The following is a 23,927-nucleotide window of genomic DNA, read 5'->3' on the forward strand; positions in this document are numbered from 1 at the left end:
GTTTATCTTCTGTGGTTCTGTTAGTCACTCAGTTTGAAATCCATGATAACTTCTCTTTCCAAATTAAAATCCCTATTTCTTAGCATGATGCATAATAAGATCTTCATACCTGTTATTTATCTGCTTCATGACTCATTTGTTCCTTACTGTAGTGTTCCAGCCATAAGAACTACTTGTAGTTCTCAAATGAATCACAATCATTGTGGCTGTGCTTTCTACTTGGATTTTTTGTTTGTTTGTTTGTTTGTTTGTTTGAGAGAGAGACAGCAAGTGTGTGGACCCATGTGAACAGGGGAGGGGTGGAGAGGGACAGACAGAAAGAGAGAATCCCAAGCAGGTTCTGCACTGTTAGTGCAGAGCCCACCATGGGGGCCGATCTCGGGAACCGTGAGATTCTTGAGCCAAAATCAAGAGTTGGACGCTCAACTGACTGAGCCACCTAGGCATCCCTCTACATGGAATTTTTAAAAGCTTTTTATTTTGGAAAAATGTTAGATTTACAGAAAAGTTAAGCTGCAGAGATATAACAGACTATTCATGTGCCTTCACCTAGTTTGTTCCCCTTAGTGTTGCCTCATTCATATTACTGTGATACATTTGTCACAACTAAAAAAACCAACATTTCTACCTGCCCGGAATTTTTATTTTTCTTTAGATTACCTACTTTATTAATAAATACTACCATGTCTCCTGTGAAACTGATGTTTTGTCCTCGGTGTTTCAGTAGCCCCTTGTAGATTTTCATAGCACTTCTGGGAATATATGAATAAGGCAGTCTTAGTACTAGAAAAGACATTGTTAGTATTGCTTAATTTGAACATGTTTGGGGCAAAAAATAAAAACAGTGATTCCACATTTTAGAACAGCTGCTTGACCACAATAGTAGTCAGTATATAGAGAGTATTTCAGTGGATTTGGGAAATAGATCATTTAAAGCATTTGGTATCCAACAACCAGATTTTCCCCTGATTGTTGAAATCAGGACATCAATGTGGTGGCTTGAATTCATGGATCATTGTATGTGTTGGGGAAAAAATGAATCTTTGAACATTAAAACCACATTCATCATGAAATGCTCTTGTTGAGAGGAATGAAAGTCCACTTGAGGCAATAGCTGATTTGTCTCTTACCTTGTTCTCTGTGATATATACATAATGGATGGAATTTTCATTAGATGATGCGTAGAATTATTTTCTAGGGTAAAATTTGTATTTAAGTGAAATGTGTGTGATTCTCGTATTTCTTTTTAATAAAGGACGCTCTTCATTTTAAATTCTCATTGTACTTTTAGGTTTTCTTTTTTAGATTTGTTTATGATTCTTGATGGATGAATGATTAAAAGCAAAGATAAAACTATTTTCTAGTAGAATTCTCATTATTCGTTTCCAGAGCATTGAATCACCACTGATTAAAATACACTTGTGATATTTACTCAGTTCTAGATGCTTTCAGGGCCTATTCGTTGCAGTCTTGAAGGATTCTGGGACAAAATGTATCTGCTAGTGTATTGGTACCCTTATAATTAAGGGTAATGCTGGATCGAATTATATCACAAAATCCTTCTGAATTTAAACCTGGGGGCTTGGATCTGAAACTGTTACTGTCATCTCTGCCTTAATTGTATTCAGGTAGCTATTCGGAAGTTTGAAATGTGATGTTTTTCCAACAGATTTGTTTGAATAACCACTATTAAACTGGGAATTCCAGGGCAAAGACTATCTTACTTACATTGTATTCCTTAAAGTATCTGACACATGGGCCACCAAAGACAATTAATGTATGTTTTTAAAGTAGATGTTAGGAAATACAGGGATGATATCTTCTAAAATTGAAAAGTAAGAAAAATAAATACTCTGTGGCTTTATTCTGTGCAGTACTGTGTAACACAAATATGTGTGAACCAAATATCTAATTTTAAATTCTCCAGTGTTTCATTAAAATAATTGAAATGGGTGAAAATAATTTAAACAATATCTTTGGCTTAACTCCTTGTATTGTTTCAACATCTTAGCAATATACAGAATTAATGAAAGTTTTTGCTTTTTTGGGTACTAAATCTTCAAAGTTCAGTTCATATTTTATACTTAAAATATTTTTTAAGAAGAGCCATATTTCAAGTGCTTAGTACTATAGGTATCTAATGATTAAAATGTGTTGGACAGTGTAAAACTAACCCATGAGGGTAATTTTACTTAAGCCTTCTCATTTCAGATGCTGAATACTTGATCTTTATTTAGATTTCAAAAATTTGTAGTTGGAGAGGTAGATTCACATAGCAAGCTATTGCAGATACATTTAAAAGTTTTTCAGTAGTGAAATTGAGTATCAGGTATTTAATTGGAAATTAAAATGGAAGGGCTGGCCTGAATGTTAATAGTAAAAGATTACTTTTTTTTTTTTTTGCTTTTTTAAGATTTTATTTATTTATTATTTATTCTTTTTTAATATGCAGTTTATTGTCAAATTGGTTTCCGTACAACACCCAGTGCTCATCCCAACAGGTGCCCTCCTCAATAAAAGATTAATAAAATAAACTGAAAATAACAAGTGTTGACAAGGATGTGGAGCTAGCTGGTGGTTATACAATGTTGTGAATGCACTAAAGACCACTGCATTATACACTTTAAAGTAGTGTGTTACATGAATTTCACCTCAATAAATAAAAATTAATTTAAATAAAATTAAAATTTTGTTTCTTAGTTACAGTTGCCTTAAAGTGTTAAGTAGCAACATTTGGCTAGTGGCTTTTGTGGACAGTGTCGTTCTATGGCAGTGTGGTAATCAATAGGAGATGGAAACTTTTAAAAAGCATTATTTTTTCTTGGCACTTGAAATATATATATTTTTTTAAATATAAATTTTTTAATTCTAAGAATTCAGTAACCATTAGATGCTAAACTTTTCATCGCCAGAATCTGTAGCTGAACATTCTTGATACAGGCTGAGGGTAACACTATTGATAAGGTCATTGTAAGACTTGAATGAGGAGCACCTAGGTGGCTCAGTTGGTTAATTGTCCAACTTTGATTCAGGTCATGATCTTGTGGTTCTTGAATTCGAGCCCCACTTGGGGCTGTCTGCTGTCAGCACAGAACCTGCTTTGGATCTCTGTCTCCCTCTCTCTCTGACCCTCCCCTACGTGCACTTTCTCAAACTGACTGACTGTCTCTCTTTCTCTCAGAAATAAACATTTAAAAAAATATTAAAAGAATTGAGTGAAATACTTTCAAGCACTGGATATGGTTAATTGCTCCTTTTCAGGGTTCCCATAGCACTCTGCCCCCTAAGCCTAACTGTAGTTCTTTAAGGTGTCATATGCCTACTGACATATTGTAAGCTCTTTCAGGGGGGTACTGTGTCTTATTCATCCTTATACTTCTAGCATCTTGCATGGTGCATAGTACATAGAGTAAATATTTTTTATTTTATTTTGAGGGAGAGAGAGCTCGCGTGTGCAAATGGGGGGGGGGGAGAATCCCCAAATAGGCTCCGTGCTTGAGCCTGACACAGACCCGATCCCACCACCCTGAGATCATGACCTGAGCCGATACCAGGAGTCAGATGCTCTACTGACTGAGAGCCACTCTGGTCCCCCTGCCCCGTGCCCTTAAAAAAAAAAAAAATTTTTTTTTAAATAAGTATTTGAACTAAAACCTTGAATCATTCCTCTGCCTCTTAGTGTACACCTTAGAATGGGCAAAGGTTTTTATTAGCAATGCTGAGTGCCATTAAGCCCATAAAAGGTCTGTTGTATACAGAATAAATAGAATATTTATGAATGGCACTGCCTAAGGGGCTTGCTCTGAAATGTTTCAGCCAGCATCAGTTTTACCAGAATCTATAAATAGTTGAGTTCTTCAGGTATATTTAGAAATAGCTATGATTTGCAAGGTGGTTCTGGATACACACACACATATGTATACGTATATATATTCGTATAAGTATGTTCTTGCCTTCAAAATACATGGAGAAAGGATTAATTGCGATACGTAGATAAGCAGTCTGAAAGTGTGAGGGTATCTTCAAAGGAGGATGAGTTTTTTTTAATTATTATTTAATTTACATCCAAGTTAGCATATAGTGCAACAATGATTTCAGGAGTAGATTCCTTAATGCCCCTTACCCATTTAGCCCCCCCCCCCCCACATCCCCTCCAGCAGCCCTCTGTTCTCTATATTTAAGAGTCTCTTAGGTTTTGTCCCCCTCGTTTTTATATTATTTTTGCTTCCCTTCCCTTATGTTCACCTGTTTAGTATCTTAAATTCCTCATATGAGTGAATTCATATGATATTTGTCTTTCTCTAATTTTGCTTAGCATAATACCCTCAAGTTCCATCCATGTAGTTGCAAAGGGATGAACTTTTCTTAAGTTGGGTAGATTTAGAGAGACTGAATAAAGATATGATCCCTAGTAGAGAGTTGAAGTTTAAAATGGTAAAGTTGCCTGGATTGAAAGAAAGAGACTGGAAACATGTACATTTTTTTGTGGTATTATCTAGATAAACTCTATTGTATGTTGAACCACCTAGGAACAATGTGATAGATTTATTTGGTGTTTGACATGATTTGGCGGATTTGGATGCTTGGAGTTTGGTTGTCAAGTCAGAATCTAAGTAAATTGGCTTAGTTACCAATAGAAGAGCCCCTGGAAATCTAGCTATGAATTTTGCTGTGGTGATCATTTTGTAAATGGCATTTGTTTTAATTACTAACATTCACTTGTTAGATGTCATACACTTTGTACTGTAGGTAATTTGTTTATTATAATTTTAGTGATATCTAAACGTTCTGCATTCATTGTTGGAGTAGCAGATCTGCCAGGTGACTTGGGTAGTTATCTCAGTCTTGGCAAGTGCTGAAGGCTAAAGAGGCAGGCAGTATTTAATGGAACTTAACGAGTTGGGTAAAACCAACCCTGAGGGGGTAAGTCTTCTCGGAGTGGCTGGATCTAATTGTTTAAAAGTCAGTATCACTGTATTTCTTCCCTGTTACAACAGGGTAGAACAGTAGGGAGGCTGCTGAATGTATTGAAGTAGTATATATGGTTAAGATAAAAATAATTTTAGAAATCTAGGAGTCCCCAGGTGCCTCGGTGTCTCAGTTAGTTAAGCATCCGACTCTTGATTTCAGCTCAGGTCATGATCTCACATGTCATGAGTTTGAGCACCGCGTCAGGCTCTGTGCTGACAGGACGGAGCCTGCTTAGGATTCTTTTCTCTCCCTCTCTCTCTATCCTTCCCATGCTCATCGCGCTCTCGTGCTCTGTCTCTCAAATAAATAAATAAACATTAAAAAAGAAATCTAGGAGTCCCAAGTAATTGTCAGGATCTGTAATTCTCTGATTTAAAAAAAAGTTACTGTTTTTCTTAGCAAAATGATTAATTCAAAACCCGATTTTTCTGGGAAGAAGATCTCACTATCTTTGTCTTGTGTACAGTGGGAAGAGCAGTAAACTGGAGAGTCGTGACACTAGAGTTTTATTTCCCAGCTCTGCCACTGCCTAATGTGTATTATTTGGGGCACCTTATAAAAAGAAAGGGTGTAGTAATCTCTCGTAGTTTCTATCTGGAATAGTTCTATAGTGTTACTCATTTACTTCTGAAAATAACAGAATATTCACTCCTTCATATACTTGTGCCTTGCATGGCATCCCTGACATCCTTTTTTATCTTTATCTAGTGTGTTGTTGGTGGCTGCAATGCCAGCTTTGCTTCTCAGGGAGGGCTAGCTCGCCATGTACCCACACACTTCAGTCAGCAGAACTCCTCAAAAGTTTCTAGCCAGCCAAAGGCCAAAGAAGAATCTCCTTCTAAAGCTGGAATGAACAAAAGGAGAAAATTAAAGAACAAAAGACGACGTTCATTACGTAAGTTTTTCACTAAAAATCTGTATGTAGTAGATAGCTTTTGTTTCTATGTTGGGCTTTCATGCAAATTCAGGTTTTACTGTTCTTTAACTCTGTGTATTTTTGTTAACAGTAATAAACAGATGGGATCCCTTGGGTGTTAGTGTGAGAGTTCAGTGATGTATGTTTTGTCTTACCTTTCTAGTTAAGAGAGGGTAAGTATATGTGGCCTTAGAATACAAAGTCTGTATACAGTTAGAGTTTGAGGGGTCCTTTGATTCTGCTGTAAAACAAGAAAATTTAAAATATGGCGGTGTTGGTATTTTAGAAAATTTGAACATGTTAAAGGTAATAATGAAGTAAAAGTAACCAATCTGCTGCAGAGTGGTATGTGTGAATAGCAAAACTATTGGTAGTGTGTGTCTCTGTACTTAAATGTGTTGTAACACATATGTTAATATGTTTAATTACCAGATTATGAAATGTATCCTCAATATTTAGGATATAGTCTAGATGATAAGTTTTATATATGCGGGGAGCAGGAATTGATGTTGAAGCTCCAGAGCCTAGCACTCTGCCTGGTTTGTGGTGTCAGCTGGCTGATTCAGCACATCCTGAATAGAGAGCGAGAATTGACTGAAGCTGTTATTGAAAGGGAGTCCACTGCAAGGGTGAACTAGATAGAAAAAAAATAGATTGTACCTTACCTTTTCTCTTGGGATTTGATTAGAACGTAGAAGAGACTCCAGACACTAATCCAGACTAGAAGGCTTGTCTCTAAAATGTTCAATTTTTTTTTTGTTACTACAAAGCTACAGTGGACAAATGAACAAACCGTGGGTGACAAACTTTTCTAAGCTCTCTTTTAAGTTTCTTATTTTTGAAATAAATGTTTATTTTTCAAAGTTGGCTATTGAATTTAGGTTATGGATCCATTTTCCTTTTGACTTCCTTTTAGAAAAACAGAAATTACATCTGTTTTTTTTTTACTTGAATATTGATGTGGTACTTGCAGTCACACAGAAAATTGCTAAATACATATTATGGTATTCAAAGTTGGGAATCACTTTCCCGCCTCTTTGACTCAGTAGCCTCATTACTATTTTCATCTCTGTGTATACGTAGTAATCATTTAAACTTACTGACTGTTTCGTATTATTTGGTAGTATCTATGCAATTTGCTAGTTCTTTTAAAGAGAATGGGTTAGTTAAATATCTAGTTCTTTCTTAGAGAAGGAGGGACTGGTGCCTGCTTAAGTATATGGCCTCTTTTGAGAGTGTTGTTTTTTCCAGTATTAACTAGTAAAACAGGCTGTGTAGGGAGAGTGGTGGGGAAAAACAATCTTTTTGTTTCCTGTTTTATGGGGGGAGAATAAAGATAATCCTGAGTATATGAGCTTTAAAAGATTCAGGAGCTGTCGTTGTGAGCAGTCACTATTAAGATTTGAATGGCAGGGTTGCTGCTGTTGCAGTCCATTCCTTCTTTAAAAATGTGCCTATCTGTAGCAGTGTAGTAAAATCATCACTTTGCTAGTGCCTTCCTCATGTGATTCAGAAAGGTCATTTTCACTTAACTGGGAGAGAAGTATATCAATGAACAGTAGAACTGCAGCTTAAGTCATTTTCTCTTTGATACAATTTATAAAATTTATTTCAAAGCTTTTCTGTTTTAACATACTTCAAAGTAAAGTGGAAAGAAGAGTACAATAAATACTTGCATATCCTTCATTTAGAGAATATGCCATATTTGCTTTATCTCCCTATATATGTAGTTTTTTTGTTCTGATTACAACATAGATTCTAAGAATGCATCTCCTAAGAATATTCTTTTACATAACTATAGTACTGTTCTTGGGAAGGATACCCATAATACCATACCTGAAGGGCAAAAAAAGAAATCAGATGGTATGTTTAATTCTGAACCACAGGAAAATAGAGTCTCTATTTTTGTGGTCTCCAGAAGTTTTTGATTGTACAGCTCATCAGTTAGAAAAAAAAAATGCTTGGGCACCCTATCCCAACATGTACTTACACAGTACACACAGGTAATGCTGCTCATGCACGTTATAAAACAATTACCAAGAAGGATATATGAAAAAAACATTGAGATGGAATAAAAAAAGTAGTGATACTGTTTTCTTCCCTTACCCTAATGGATCATGGCAAGACCTGCTTTGGAGACTATTATTTTAGTTTCTATTTTTCTTAAGTGCTTATCATGCTCAGGAAAAAGCGTATTTGGAGAGCATGGACAGAATAGAGTATGCTTTATTTTCCTCCCAGTAGCCACAAATCTAACAGGAAGGGAATTTGTTTCTCAGTGTTTAAGTAAAATCATGACTTTTTTATTCCATAAATGTCAGATATTTTTTTCTTACTGATTTCCTGTTGCATTCCTAGTGTTGTGGGTTCTGCTAGTTTATTACTTGATGTTGTTTGCTTATTTCCTTTTGAAGAAAGATCCAGTAAAAAAAAGAGCTATTTAGGTTGTTGTATTGAGTATGCCAACTGGTGAAACATTTCCCCACAAAAGCTCTGGTGGATTTGTGTAGGTGTTCTGAGAACTCCATGATTAGTAGAGGAAAATCCACTTCATATAGTAGTAAATCAGAATAATGTGGTAAATCAGCATACATGTAATTCAGAATATGCTGTAACAGGAAATCAAGCCCTCTCTTTTAATGTCAATAAAATGTAATTCTTAATTACATACGATCTTGAAAAATTACATGTATTAGTAAGCTCCACAATTGTAAAATAAATTCATTTTCCTTGTTGTGAGCAATGTTCTTATTAGGAATAAAAATAGCACAATTTATAATAATACTAGCGGGATGAAAATAGAAATTTAAAAAATGTTCTTACCAAATTAAACCTTTAGTGTATAGTTTTGTGATTACACTAAAGCTTACTCTAGGTTTGTGAGTTTATTTTTAAAAGTAGTATAAGCTTATTAATATAAACTGCTTTGTGACTTATGAAGGCATTTTTCACATGCATTTCTTTTTCCTAAACTATAGCTGTTGTTATCTCCGTTTCACAAATAAGGAAACAGGCCAAGTAGATTAAGCAGTTTGCCTAAAGTTGCACAGCTAATAACTGGTGGAGTTGGGAGTTAGAAAGAATTTTGGCGGACTCATTGGCATTCAAGGATGTATTCATAATTTTCTTAGATTGTTGTTGGAAGAGTTATTTACAGTCAAGAAAATAATTGTCAAGAACTCCAAAATAATATTACCAGTTTGTCAAATTTGGAATTTTTTTTTTAAGTTTATTTATTCAGATAATCTCTACACCCAGCGTGGGCCATGAACTCATGACCCTGAGATCAAGAGTCGCATGCTCCTCCCACTGAGCCAGCCAGGTGCCCCAAATTTGGACAATTTTTGATTACATGTTTATAAATATAGAGTATTCCTGACATACATGTTATATGTTTGGCTGTGGTGAATTAGATTTCAGTGTGTTGATAGACGGAGATACTCATCAGATTGTTGAAAATGCAGGACTGGTGCTCAGGCAAGATGCAGGAGTAAAATATGAAATTACATGGAAAAGATAGCGAAATGTGGAATCATGAGGTCTGAGGTTACAACCTCCCACACCAAACGGCACAGTTAAGCCACATTCACTCATTAGCTTTTGTATATTCTTCTTGTCAGCTAGAACCCATGTTCTGAAAGCAAAATAAAATTTTTTATTTAAACACCAGATAGATATTTGTTAATTGTTTTAACCCTTACTTATTACATTTTTTTGTAGAAAATGGACTATTTGGCTGTTTGGCAAATTGTTACATTTTTCTAAATATTCTTTACTTCTTTTGTGTTGACTTTTAGCACGACCACATGATTTCTTCGATGCACAAACACTGGATGCGATAAGACATCGAGCCATATGCTTTAACCTCTCAGCTCATATAGAAAGTTTAGGGAAGGGACACAGTGTTGTTTTTCATAGTACTGTAAGTATTTGTTTTTGTTTTTTAATTATCTATGTAGGTCTGCAAGAACATGTATTTTGACTTTCACAATCACATTTCTAAACTGCTCAAAACCTTAGAATATATATTTTAACAGAATCAAAAAGTTCTGCTTTATCAGTATTTTAAAAATTACATGTATTGTTGGTTGTAAAACAAATACAGTTAACTCTTAAGCAACATGGGTTTAAACTGCACAGATCCACTTACATACAGATTTTTTTTAATAAACATAGTAAAGTACTGTAAATGTATTTTTTCTTCCTTATGATTTTAGTGTTTTCTTTTAGTTTACTTTTTTGTCAGAATGTAGTATATAATACACATAATGTACAAAATATGTGTTAATCGACTGTTTATGTTTTCGGTAAGGTTTCTGGTCAACAGTAGGCTGTTAGTTTTTGGGGAGTCAAAAGTTATATGTGGGTTTTTGACTGGGTGAGTGGTTGGCAGCCTTAACCTCTGGGTTGTTCAAGAGTCAACTGTATTCCCCACAGTTCAACATTTTGATGATTCAGTTGAATATTTTAGCCTTTAATTTGAGCTATTTAGGAATATTAGGGTGACTTTTGGGCTTGTAGGCATTTGCAGATCAGGCTTTGACCTTATAATTAGGTGTCTTTCCTGGTTTCCTCATTTGTAAAGTTAGAGTATTAGACTTCTTTTAAGTCTTATCCCTGAGTGCTTACATGCTTTTCCTTCAGCCTCAGAAACACATCTAAAGTTGGTATTAAACAGAAATAAGATAATGGCCATCAAATTAAAGATTTATGAAAGAGGGATTTTTTTTTAAGTTTATGTATTTATTTTGAGAGAGAGAGACATGGAGACATTGTGAGTGGGGGAGAGAGAATCCCAAGCAGGCTCTGTGCTGCCAGCACAGAACCCACCATGGGGCTTGAACTCATGAAATTGTGAGATCAGCCTGAGCCAAACCAAGAATCTGATGCTTAACTGACTGAGCCACCCAGGTGCCCTGAAGGAGGGAATTTTTATTTATTTATTCTACTGATGTATCCCAAGTTTCTGTAATTGTTCCTGACACACAGTAGTCCGTTTATTTGCTGAATGACTGTGTTGTTCAATATAGGAAAATTTGAAAAAGCAGTAACTATTTTTGGTTAGCTAGGAGGTAACAGAGTTGTTCTTTTTCCCAGGCCCTTTGCTGTTTTATTATGCAGTCATCTTTATTATTTTTTTAAGTGTTTTTAAAAAATGTTTATTTATTTTGAGAGCGGGGGGTGGGGGTGGGGAGGAGAGGAGCAAAGAGAGAGGCAGAAAGAGAATCCCAAGCAGGTCCCATATGCAGTGTGGAGCCCAACGTGGGCCATGCTTGGTTTTGCGAACCGTGAGGTCATGACCTGAGCTGAAATCAAGAGTCAGATGCTTAACCAACTAAGTCACCTAGGCACCCCGAGGTAAATTTTAGGTCAGACCTTGTTGATTTGAATCTCTGGAGAAAGAGATTGTTTTGACTCTTGAAATATAAAATATACTAAATTTAGGTTTTAGTATTTAGATCAATCAGAATACACAAGGATAAAATACAAAAGATCATATTGATACCAATTTCTCTGCTGGTTTGAATATCTGTTTTTTCCATCTCCTGTAACCTTGAGGTTTTGTTGCATTGCATTTTTACTTTTTCATTTGTTTATACTTCCAATGAAAAATTCCCAGTTTTGACTATGATTGCCAGAATTAAAGGCAACAAATGTAGAAGATTAGACACAAAGCAAGGGGACCATTGCTCTGAGATTGGAGCACATGAGAGGTGTGAGTTTGGGTTTGAGGAAAGGTGAAACTGTATATTCTCTATGAAGAAAAATTGGATTAAAAAAATATTGGAGGGGCACTTGGATGACTCAGTCTGTTAAGTGTCTGACTTTGGCTCAGGTCATGATCTCACGGTTCGTGAGATCAAGCCCCCCCACGTCAGGCTTTGTGCTGACAGCTCAGAGCCGGGAGCCTGCTTTGGATCCTTTGTGTGTGTGTGTGTGTGTGTGTGTGTGTGTGTGTGTCTGCGTGTGTGTGTGTCTGTGTTTTTCTGTCTCTGTCTCTCTCAAAAATAAATATAAAAAAACATTGGAAATATAGTTATCTAAATAAGAATAAAAGGATTGAAAGGAAAAACAGATTTTGTGAAGACCAAAGTTAAAATGGCTGTAATGGGAATTTTGTTGGGATTCAGCAAGTTCAGCAGTGATGGTTGAAGTCCTCCTTTGAAGTTTGGTAACGTAGGCTTATGATTTGGTCTATAATTGTTCTTCTTTTCAAAGGTCAATAAGTAAGTTGTGGTCTCCAGACCCATAGTATGGCATTAGTACTCATTTGTCCATTCACTTAAATACTGAGCACCTGCTTTGTACTAATGTTACAGCAGAGAACAAAACTGATTAAAACAAAACAATAAACTATGTCTAGTGGAAGAGACATGATAAGATGAAATAGTAGAGGAAGTGAGGGTATGAACCATTCAGTTATTAGGGGGATGAACATCATCGCTAGAGGGAAAATCAAATATAGAATTGCAAAGTGGGAATATGCCAAGTATGTTTGAAAATAGGCCAAGTATGCACGAAAGCAGAGAGAGTAAGAGTTAAGTCAGAGTGGGGAGAACCTTGTTTGACTAAGACTGTGGCTTTTATTCTTTGTGTGATGGGAAGCCGTTGAAGAAATTTGAGTAGCCATGGTCTGATTTTTTTTTTATAATAATTTTTATTGAGGTGTAATAAAACTGTACCCACTTAAACAGTTATCTGTTGTACTTACCTGTGAAACCACTACTGCCACCATAATTAAGATACAGAACATTCCCATCACTCAAAGGTTTTCTACTGTAATTTTATAGTTCATCTCTGCCTCCATCCCCTACCCTGGTGAACTCACTGATCTCTTTTCTCTTGTGGATTTTTTTTTTTTTTGTTTAGTTCTGAGAGAGAGAGAGAGTGTTCAAGCAGGGGAGGGGCAGAGAGAGAGGGAGACACAGAAGCTGAAACAGGCTTCAGGCTCTGAGCTGTTGGCTCAGAGCCTGACATGGGGCTCGAACTCACAAACCCTGAGGTCATGACCTGAGCTGAAGTCGGACGCTTAACCGACTGAGTCACCTAGGTGCCCCTCTTTCATGTGGATTTTAATGTGCTCACTTGTTTTGTGTGTTGAGGACAGGATGTAGGTCAGGGTGGGGGAAAGAGATATCAGCCTTTTTATCTCAGGTGAGAAAAGGCCAGAATGGTTATGGTGGAGATGCTTAGAATGGTTAGATGTGGAGAAGGGTTAGATTCTGGATATCTTTTGAAAGTACTACTAACCAGAATTATGATGGATCAGATGTCAGGTTTGGTAATGAAAGTAAGGGATGCCCACAGTGTTTCTGGCCTGGGCAACTGGGCAAAGTAGTGGAGTTGCTATTTAATAGAGGCTTTGGGGAAAGCAGATTGGGGGAGAGGGGAGTGTCAAGAGCTATAATTTTGATACATTCAGTAGAGAATCTACTCCCTCTTTAACTTAGGCACACGGATGTAAGAGTTTGAGCTCAGAGAAGAAGTATGGCCACAGATACAAATATGTAAGTTTTCAGCATATTAGTGGTATTTAAAGGAATCAGACTGGATAGAATCATGTAGGAACTAAGTATAAATAAAGAAGTCTAAGGAGTGAGATTTGGGGCTTGTCACTGATTTTAAAGGACAATAAATCTGATGAAATAACGGTTTGGTAATGAGCAAGTATCTCTACATATTAGGGAATAGTGGTGACAATGATGAGTACAGTTGTGTTTTAAGAAATGAAGCATCAACATTCACATGCTTTCATTAGAGCATCTCCCTTGTGATGAAATCCTTAGGTTCACCATGGGAGGAATAGTTATGATCAAAAAAGTGAAGGACCTAAAAATAGTGGTGATGACATTAGGAGTCTGGAAAAATTCTTTTTTAATTTACAGAGACAAAACCATTTATGAAGATGAAAATAAGCTTTTTAGCTGTAGAAAACATTTGAGAGATTTTAAGAATATACCTATGTTTGTCATACAAGGTATGACAAGTTTTTTTTCCATAAAAACTAAGGAGTAGGGATGATTTGCATCTCAAGTGACCTTGTGGAAGCACAAGTACCTTGACTAAGGAAGAGCCACAAAAGTAGAGTGTAATCTTGAGGAATGCTTTTTGCTGAGGAAAGTGGATGGAAGAGGCATCAGTCTGGGAACAGGTCTTCGTGGACATAATAGAAAAGAAAGGAGTGGGGCACCTGGGTGGCTCAGTCGGTTAAGCGTCCGACTTCAGCTCAGATCATGATCTCACAACTTGAGTTCGAGCCCCGCATGGGGCTCTGTGCTGACAGCTCAGGGCCTGGAGCCTGCTTCGGATTCTGTGTCTCCTTCTCTCTCTGCCCTTCTCCCACTCATGTTCTATCTCTCTGTCTCTCAGAAATAAATAAATGTAAACAAAAATTTAAAAAAAAAGAAAAGAAAGGAGTTAGGTGGACAGGTTCACCCAAGTTCCATGACTAGAAAGGTTTTGATGGAGGTGGTATGTGTTAAACAGAATCGCTTTTTTTAGCAGTCAGATATTCAATATGAACTGCAATTTTAAGTTTCCTTAGTAATCAAATAAGCATTTATAGGAAATAACTGTGTAGATAATGAAACGGTTTTGCAGAAAAGTATATGTGTGAGGTGGTACTATGCTATATGCAGTTTGCCTAATTTGTTGTCTTTAATTGAAACATTTTCTTCCGAGCCTTCTCCAGAAGAGGTCAGCAGAATCCTAGTTACTAGTCAGTTGGTTTGCATTGTTTTTATATTATAATTTTTTGTAGAGGTGTTTTGTTTCAGCATCCTCAGATTTGTCTTTAGTCTTTTAAATTAATCTTATTGTCAAGTCTAGAATTAGAGTACCTAACTATTGATTTTTAAGTAATGGGAGTTATAAGTTTTACTGATGTATGAAGTGCTGTTTTTACTTTAATATAATGCTTCAACATGTTTTGAGGTGGCTGTTTGCAGCTTAAAGTTGGTGAAAATACTGAGACTTCGATTATGAGAACACTACAGTGCTAATTTTGCTAATATGGAAGTTGTAAGAGTTACAAAATACCATTTTGGTCAGTTATTATTTAAGCATTATCTTAATTTTCAGAATCTAGTAATGAATGACCAGTATATTACCCTTTGTTAAAAATGTTTATTTTTGAGAAAGAGACACAGCATGAACCGGGGAGGGTCAGAGAGTGAGGGAGACACAGAATTCCAAGCAGCTCCAGGCTCTGTGCTGTCAGCACAGAGCCCTACGGGGGGCTCGAACTCACGGACCGCGAGATCATGACCTGAGCTGAAGTTGGGCACTTAACTGGGCACCCCAGTATATTCCCTTTTTTATACTTTATGTTATGTAGGTCTTTTTAATTTAGGTTGATCTGTACATTCCTTATAATTGAACCTAAACACTGATTGGCTGTTTCATTTAAAGTAACACAAACCAACCAGCAAACAAAAACACCCAAGCAAACAACAAATATCTTAGTCATAAATTATAGACTTCTCCCATCTCCGCAGTTCTTTTTTCTTTACCATCTTATTCTTTAAAAATATTTCAACTAGGGGCACCTGGGTGGCTCAGTCGGTTGAGCGTCCGACTTCAGCTCAGGTCATGATCTCACGGTTCGTGGGTTTGAGCCCCGCGTCGGGCTCTGTGCTGACAGCTCAGAGCCTGGAGCCTGTTTCAGATTCTGTGTCTCCCTCTCTCTCTGCCCCTCCCCCACTTGCACTCTGTCTCTCTCTGTCTCAAACATAAATAAACATTAAAAAAATTAAAAAAAAATTTTCAACTAATAATGCATTGTTGGTTGGCAGTCTAGCTAATCTTCAGACTTTAATAGTAAAATAAATAGCATTTTTCAGTCCCTTAATAAAGATAATATGGTATTAATATTTGGGCATACAAAATTTTTTCAACTCCTTTTTTCCTCTGTTTCTTTTGTGAAAATATATGATCAAAAGGTGAAGCTGCTATTAAAGCAGGTCAGAACAAAATTCTGTGATAATATCTGGTCCAGGATATGAATACTTAAAAATTCTTAATTAGAATCAAAACTGCTTTTTATTGATGCATTAAAATAATGTTTTACAAATCATTTTTATGATCTCTTATATCATTGCTAGGTAATAGCTAAGAGAAAAGAGGATTCTGGAAAGATAAAACTTTTGCTTCATTGGATGCCTGAAGACATGTAAGTATTTGAAATACTGTATAATTAATAGACTCTCTTATTTTCTTTAAAAAAATTTTTTTAATGTTTATTTTTGAGAGAGACAGAGAGAGTGCGAGCTGTGGAGGGGCAGAGAGAGAGAGGGAGACACAGAATGCAAAGCAGGTTCCAGGGTCTGAGCTGTCAGCCCAAAGCCCAGTGCGGAGCTCAAACTCACAAACCACGAAATCATGATTGAGCCAATGTCAGACGCTTAACTGACTGAGCCACTCAGGCATCCTTCTTATTTTCTTTTTAATGTTTATTTTTGAGAGAGTGAGTATACAGGTGTGGGGGTGGGGCAGAAAGAGAGGGGACAGAGGATCTGAAGTGGCTCTGTACTGACAGCAGAGCTGAAGTCAGATGCTTAATAACTGAGCCATTCAGGTGCCCCATAGACTCTCTTATTTTTATTATGATCTTATACTCAAATATTTACTGTGTTTGAATAGTTACTGTGTTTGAATATAAAAGAATTACAGAAATTAGACTGCAAAACATTTTGACCTGTCAGGGTTAAAGAATCTGTGAAAGTTCTTATAGTACCTGACTCAAGTTACAACCTTTACAACTAGCTCTTTCTGTTTTCAATAAAAGTTGTTGTAGCAATTTTTAATCATTTTTAGAATGTAATTATTTTTATGATTTTTAGATGACCCTCAGGCAGTATGCAAGCAGCCTTAGTTTTGCCTGTGTTTGAATCATTTAAAAAAATTCTAAACATTTTCTAGCTCACAGTGATAAAGAAAAATCATTTGGCTTGTTTTCCAAAAGCATTATATTTTTCTGGCCCTGAAAATCCTTAGGTTTTTCATGTTTTTATGTTTAATTTTCCTTTTATCTTTTTTTTTTTTAATGTTTATTTGTTTATTTTGGAGAGAGAGAGAGCACAATTGGGGGAGGAGCAGAGAAGGAGGAGGAGGAGGAGGAGGGGGAGAGAGAATCCCAAGCAGGCTCAGCACTGTCAGCACAGAGCCTGATGGAGGGCTCAAACCCACGCACTGTGAGATTGTGACCTGAGCCAAAATCAAGCTTAGCCGACTAAGCTGCTCAAGTGCCCCTCCTTTTATGTTTTTATTAAAATTCTTTTTGTTAGAAAAGGTAATAAAAGTATATAAATCATAGAAGTTTGGGGTAAAATCAATAAATACCAAGAATAGAATAAATGAATGGACTCTCATTGTGTATACTTGGTTTTACAGAAATTAATAGTATGTGGTTAACATTTATCTTTTGTTACTCAGTATTTTTCTACAGTATTGTTTCTCAGACTTCATTCTAAGGAGATGTTAATGTGATGTGAATTAAGAGTTCTTCAATAGATTTGAGAGTTTACAATACATGTTAGCATATTAGTAAAGAAATCTAGCTTTTTTTTTTAATCCTGTGACTATCAAACTTCCATTAACGTAGAATATATTTTCCACACACATCCCCTCCATCCAGGTTTTGTGGAAATGCTACTGTAAAATATTTTGAAATGGCTGTGTAAAATTTATTTAATGAACTCCTTTTTTTGCTGAAACACTAAAGGTCCCCGTTTTTCTCTACTGTTAAAGAGATATTAAGATCAGCCAGTGCACAAAATATGCAAATTATTGATGGGTTTCAATACACATCACCTTCCTGAAAATTTGTGCCAATTATAATCCTACCCACTACATTAGAGAGCTTATTTCTCTGGTTATTAACACTGTTATCATTCTTACATTTTATATTTCTTTGATTACAAATAAGATAATTTTTAAACTGTTTTTATCTTTGGTGAATTGTTGGTTTGTATCCTTTGTCTATCGTGTTCCTTTTACCCTGATGAATATTCACCTGTTTCATACTGATTTGTAAGAGCTCTTTTTATATTAAGGTTATAAACAGTTTCTTTAAAGTATAGTCAAATATCTGTGTATTTTTAGTATTTTGGATATTGATCAGTATAAATATCAATCAAATTGTTTTTATTTGAATTTCCTGATAGGATTGAATTTCTTTGAATTCAGGATTTTGGTCATGTGCATTTTTTTAAAGTAGAGTTTAATCTACTTGAGTGTTTACTTATTTCTCAACTTGGTGTTACCGTAAGGAATATAGTCAATATTACTATAATAATATGATATGGTGAGAGAGTAATTTTTGGCATTGTCGAATTACTATGTTGTATACCTGAAACTAATACAGCATTGGATGTCAACTATACTTGAATAAAAAAAAAAAAAAGAAAAACTCCATCAAGTCAAGCTCAAGTATGACATTTACTCATTGAACTAAAAGACAAGGCAGTGTTCTATAATATGTGTTTCTAAGTTTGATATGGCTTTGCCAGCAAAAATTCCTAATTCATTCCCAAATTCATGCCTGAAATTTCACTGTCATTATTTTACCTGGGACTCCGCATCCCGTTGCTATTTCTTTGGCTTCTGAGAAGGTTGTTAATTTCTGTGGCTCAGTCACACTAACAGAAAAGTCTAGGTAATGTGAAGTTATATAAAGGGTAAGTTTAAAATGAATGCTTTTTCATTTATGACTTGTTTTTTAATCCATAGTCTGCCTGACGTGTGGGTGAATGAAAGTGAACGACATCAATTAAAAACTAAAGTAGTTCATTTATCAAAGCTACCCAAAGATACTGCCTTGCTTTTGGATCCAAACATATACAGGTAATTTAATTCTTGATTAGATGTTTTAATTTTTGAATCATAATCTTAAATTTCCCTAAACTTTTTGGATATAAGGTTAGGACTTAATTTTAAGTACTGAATTTCAGTACCAAGCATAGCTTGCTTTCTGGAGCTTTGTATATGGAAATTACATCACAAAAGCTTATAAATTGTAGAATCCAGAAAGATAATTATTTTGGTAAAGTTTATATGCCAACTTAATTCCAGATTTATCTTACGTAGCTTAAATTCTAATGTACATACTATTTTGAAAATAAGTGTCTTTTGTTTACATACGTAATTCTTTTTACAATACCAGACTTTTATGGATCTGGGAATATACCACAAATGCCCTAAAATACCATAAATGATGAATTTTTAAACTTCTACTCTACCCAAGCCTTTAGAACAGTTTAAATATTGTTGTGTTTGTTTTTAAGAGGTAGCTCAGTGTTCACATTGCTAATAATTTTCTGATCTGACCTTTGTTTTAGTGTGCTGTGCTTATGAAGGTATAGGGGGGGAAGGAGAAGAGACCAACATTTCTGACTATGTGCTGAGTCACTTTGCTAGGTGCTTTACATACACTTCATCCTCACAGCAGCCTGTGAAGTAGGTGTTACTATCTCTGTTTTACAGATTGGAAAACTGAGGCAAGAGTTTAAATAGCTTGCCTAAGGTTACACAGATAGGGTATGACTGAACTCCACACTGCCTCCATCCAAATGACGTATACTAGGGTGATTCAGAAAGTGGGGAAAATGCTTAAAAGGCACTCTTTATGAGCAGATTTTTATGTTTTAAAAATCAATTTCAACTTGATACGTATTTTGCATAGGAATAGGTTGAATAAGAATAAGTTGCATATAATAATTGATCATCCCAAGTGTGAATTTTAGCTGTCATAAAGAGACTCTGTCCCTATGTCAAATCCTGTAGCAGTTAAACACTCTGAAGGTTCTGTTTATTCTATGACTCAACTTTCTGGAATGTAATTCAGTATAATAGGATTTCTATAATTTAAGATCTCTTCTGAGGGAAATTCTCACATAATGAATGGGACTTGCCTTGTGGAAACCCCAAGATTCTTAAGTTTTCCCTATTCCCCCCAAATTATTATTTTTTAAGTTTATTTATTTTGATTGGAGGGGGAGGGCAGAGAGAGGAAGAGAGAATCCCAAGCAGGCTCTGCATTGTCACCATAGAGCCCAACTTGGAGTCGATCCAACGACTGTGAGATCATGACCTGAGCTGAAATGAAAAGTTTGATGCTTCCGACTGAGCTACCCAGGCACTCCAACCCCGCAAATTGTTTTAAAGATCTTCTAGTGCAGATGCTAATAATAAGTACAATAAAAACTTGTTTTCTGTGTGACGGAACTGTGTTCTTGAGAAATTAACTATTAACTATTGAGAAAAAATGGTGAAATTACCTCAGAGGAGAGATTGAGGGAAATCCACTATCAAAAATACGGGCAAGTCATGATTTACCTTTTTCTTTTTAAGAAAAATAATTGAATATTCTTTATTTACTGGTACTTAATTTAGGGTTTATTTCTGCTGACTCTTTGAAGGGAGTAATTAAAATTAGCATTTTAAAAGAGTGATATTTGGGGAGAGCCACCCTGCTATTAGAACTGGTTGTAAACATCCCTTAGGCAGAGAGTTGACAAAGGGGCATGAATCTTAATTACAAGATTCAGACTAACTTTGTGTTTCTGCCCTGCATTCTACTTCTCCCTCTCTGAGGCTCTTCCTTTTTCACAGACAGCTTATTTTTGCTATTTTGTGTATATAGGAAGCAATTTAGATATTAGTGAAATTAACTTAAAAAAATAAAAAACCATTTGGGTGCAGAACTATTGTCCAAAAGAGCATAGGAATTGCATTGTATGTTCTGAAAAGTGTTAAGTCTGCAATTCTAAATTGATGTCACTCTTGGGTAATGAAGGTGTTCTTAAGACATATTAAATGCATCTGTGGAGTTAATTTTCTTTAACTGTATTACTGCCCCCTGCCCCGGTCTTAACATTTAATTTTGACTCTAAATTTTCATGATTCTGCTATTCCGGAATTAGAATGGAGTCTTTCCTAAAGTGGTACAGATTAATAGAACTGGCTACATTTGCTGTGGTGTAACATGTGAGCGAGGTCTGGATTTTGATTTGGAGAACTTGTGAAATTAAGTAAAAAGAATAAAGTGATTATTCAGACTTGTTTTAGGAGAAATATTTTGTGGCTTATACACATCTCAAAATGAAAGCATGACAAACCTAAAAATATATTAACTTCAAAATGAAACTAAAAAGAACATATTTATTCAAGGTTTAAACATCAGTTTTAAAGTCCTAGTTGGCTAACATACATGTGTTAGGCATGATATTCTTTTTTAGAATCACATTAGCCTACATAAAAAGGATTTATTAAAAAGCTATATTATATAACTGAAATTTGCATCCATTAATGTATGAATGCTTTGGAAATAAATTTTAATGATCAGTGATTATCACACTGCCTGTATCTTATTAATGTTTTTAATGTCTCTTTTGAAATACTTAATGTGTTTTTGATTCAGTCCAATAAAAGAATATTCCTTTTTCTCTTTTTCTAGAACAATGCCGCAGAAGAGGTTGAAGAGGTAAAAAATAAATAAATACATAAAAAGCAAACAAGCGGGGACACCTGCAGTCTTAGTCACTGACAATGGGTTTAGTAAAAGTTGCACATTAGAGTCATAACCCCCTTCCTTTTTTTTTTCTTAAATCCGGTATTTAGAATAATATTTATGCTTAGTGTAAACATTCTGTGAATGAAGTAGGCTCTTCTGTGGAATATATTAATATATTACTGTATATCCACATTTTCATGGAATGGTACTGTGGGAGACTGAGCAAACACTCTTCTGGCAACTTAGTGGAACAGCTTCTTAAAGGCTTTGCATGCTTGCTGCTTTAAGCTGCTTTTTTTTCCCCCTTTAGCAATTACAGTAGTTTATATTGGAAAGAAAAACAATTACAACATGTGCCCTTAAATTACCAAAAGCACTGTAAGGATATTTGTCTTGACAGTGTCTGTTGAGTTGAAGTCATATTAGGAAATATTTAGACAATGAAAATTATCAAGAGATAATTATGATAAATAGATGTGATTGGTTGCCATTTGTGTTCTTTTGCAGAACTCTGATAAGAAAAGTGTTCAATTTGTATTTAAGCAAACAGTGAACGACATTTGCAATCAACTAAAAATTCGTCTATCGAATTAGGGCTGAAAATTTCTGTTAAAGAGTGTTGCAGTATGTCTGGTGGCTCCCTTTTCAGGACTAGGGTTTTCTCATGGAGTACAGTATGTTAATATTTACCTATATAACTAATCTGTTAACGGTTTTTGAAAAACCTCTATTTCAAATTATTTGAATAATCCTCATATTTTCATTTTAACCTATATAAGCCTCTAATTTTTTTTCTGAGGATAGCATTTGGTTTATGAGCTGTTTTATCTTAACATAAGAAAAATTGTATTTTTTTTTTTTTTAAGTATCTTCAAACTGAATCCTTTATGCACCAAAGTTGGTTTTGAAAAGGAAAATAAAATCACTTTCTTGCTTGGTAAGCAAGAAGCCATATGGATTTTTTTTAACTTACAGAAATGGAAATATGTGTAACTTGTTAGTATTGTATCAAACAAATGTTGCATAGAGATAATAGAACATTGCTTGTAAATAATTCAGCAGATTTGTAATATATTTTTATATTATGAAATGTACTGTAGATGTTTTTCTAGAGGCATGAAAGTTAAATGTATATATTATGGGTAGAAATAATATTGAAGGATATTGTAATTCACTAGTGCTGCCAGAGGAATTGTTAATAAAGCACCTTCTTTAACAATAAATGTCTTTGCAGACTTAAGGGACTATGTACTACTGTTAATATCTATAAGAACAAAACACATTGAACATCCTTCCAGAAAGTCTTTGAGGGAGGACCTATACCCATAATAGAATTATGGCACTCATTTCTGACAGTGACCGTGAAATCAATTATTTCCTTACTGTTGGAAGGACATATTGTAAAGTATATGTGGTTATATGCAGTCAAACTGCAGAAAAATACTCCTGATTGAGGAGTTTTCACTTTACTACAGTGATATAAAAACCAGCAGTTTTTACACTAAATTTTTTAAAGAAAAGAATAGACAAAAATATAGAATTAAGCCTTTGGTTCCAAAATGGGAAAGGTTCCATGATACATAAATCATTTCTCATTTACTTTAAAAAAATTTTTAAAATAATAAAAATTATGGGAGACTTTATTCGTTAACAGTGGGGTAAAGAGCTATCTATATACATGAAATGAGTCATATAAAATTAAATGAAGTGCAAATAAAAGCACTGCTACTATAAGACATTCTGGAATGGTTGTTTAATAAGGGTATTATCCATTTGATCTGTAGCAAATGTGATTTATTTTTTAAAAAGAAAAGGAAAGCAGTGTGTTTTACTTTTTTTGTTTTCTTTTGCTTAAGCACTTCATCAATTGCTTTATTCTGTATCTACGAAGTAATCTGCGATCTCCTTTGTTCTTTTAAAATTTTGATTTGTTATAAAATTGCCAAATAGAAGTGTTTCAGATATATAGTTTGTACCTGTATTTTTTATTTTATTGCCTCATGTTCTTGTAAGTCATTCTTAATTGACCGATGATTGTAGACCTTGCCTGAGTATTTTTTCTAATAAAACAAAGCAAATCACATTTAGCTTCAAAATTGTAACAATTCAATTGAATTTTAAAACGACATCTGAAATATACATCTCATTTTCTTTAGGGGCACAGCAAATAAATTAATTTTTTCGTGTAGAAATATTTAGATGTCAAAACCTAATTTCATGGTTATTGATTAGCTAGCCTCTGAGTACTGAATCTCTGATGGTACTTTGCTGCTTATCTGACTTCGGTCTGATACTATATTAACACACCAAAAAGAATATGGAATTGAAATAGTTTTGTAACTTGTATATATACACACATACAATTAAGATTGGGAAATAAGTGTGAAATTTTTAACTTATAATAGTTCATTTAGTGATGTTTACTTTTATATTGTTCCTCCTGACCCCTATATGTGACATATTTGTAATATGGCACCTGAAATAATCTCTTACTCAAAATCCATTGTCTAGTTCAGCAGCAGACAGACT

The 23,927-nt window shown here is 35.0% G+C and overlaps 1 protein-coding gene across 2 annotated transcripts in view; it reads left to right on the forward strand.

Moving 5' to 3' along the window:
- Positions 1-23,485, forward strand: part of AEBP2 (AE binding protein 2) — a 72,357-nt gene extending 48,872 nt beyond the window's left edge. Inside the window, exons 4-9 of one of the 2 annotated variants that reach the window (XM_047066077.1) lie at positions 5,680-5,866; positions 9,685-9,809; positions 15,991-16,058; positions 18,617-18,730; positions 21,342-21,368; positions 21,906-23,485. In XM_047066077.1, coding sequence (XP_046922033.1) covers positions 5,680-5,866; positions 9,685-9,809; positions 15,991-16,058; positions 18,617-18,730; positions 21,342-21,368; positions 21,906-21,951 — 567 coding nt within the window. In that variant the 3' untranslated portion in view covers positions 21,952-23,485. The remainder of the gene's footprint in view (positions 1-5,679; positions 5,867-9,684; positions 9,810-15,990; positions 16,059-18,616; positions 18,731-21,341; positions 21,369-21,905) is intronic. The other variant, XM_047066078.1, reaches the window with a different exon arrangement.
- The last annotated feature ends 442 nt before the right edge of the window (positions 23,486-23,927 follow it).

Source organism: Lynx rufus, unplaced genomic scaffold, assembly GCF_022079265.1.
Source record: "Lynx rufus isolate CCGP_SWC_20201006 ecotype Redwood Valley unplaced genomic scaffold, mLynRuf1.p SCAF_7, whole genome shotgun sequence".
Classification (NCBI taxonomy): Eukaryota; Metazoa; Chordata; class Mammalia; order Carnivora; family Felidae; genus Lynx; species Lynx rufus.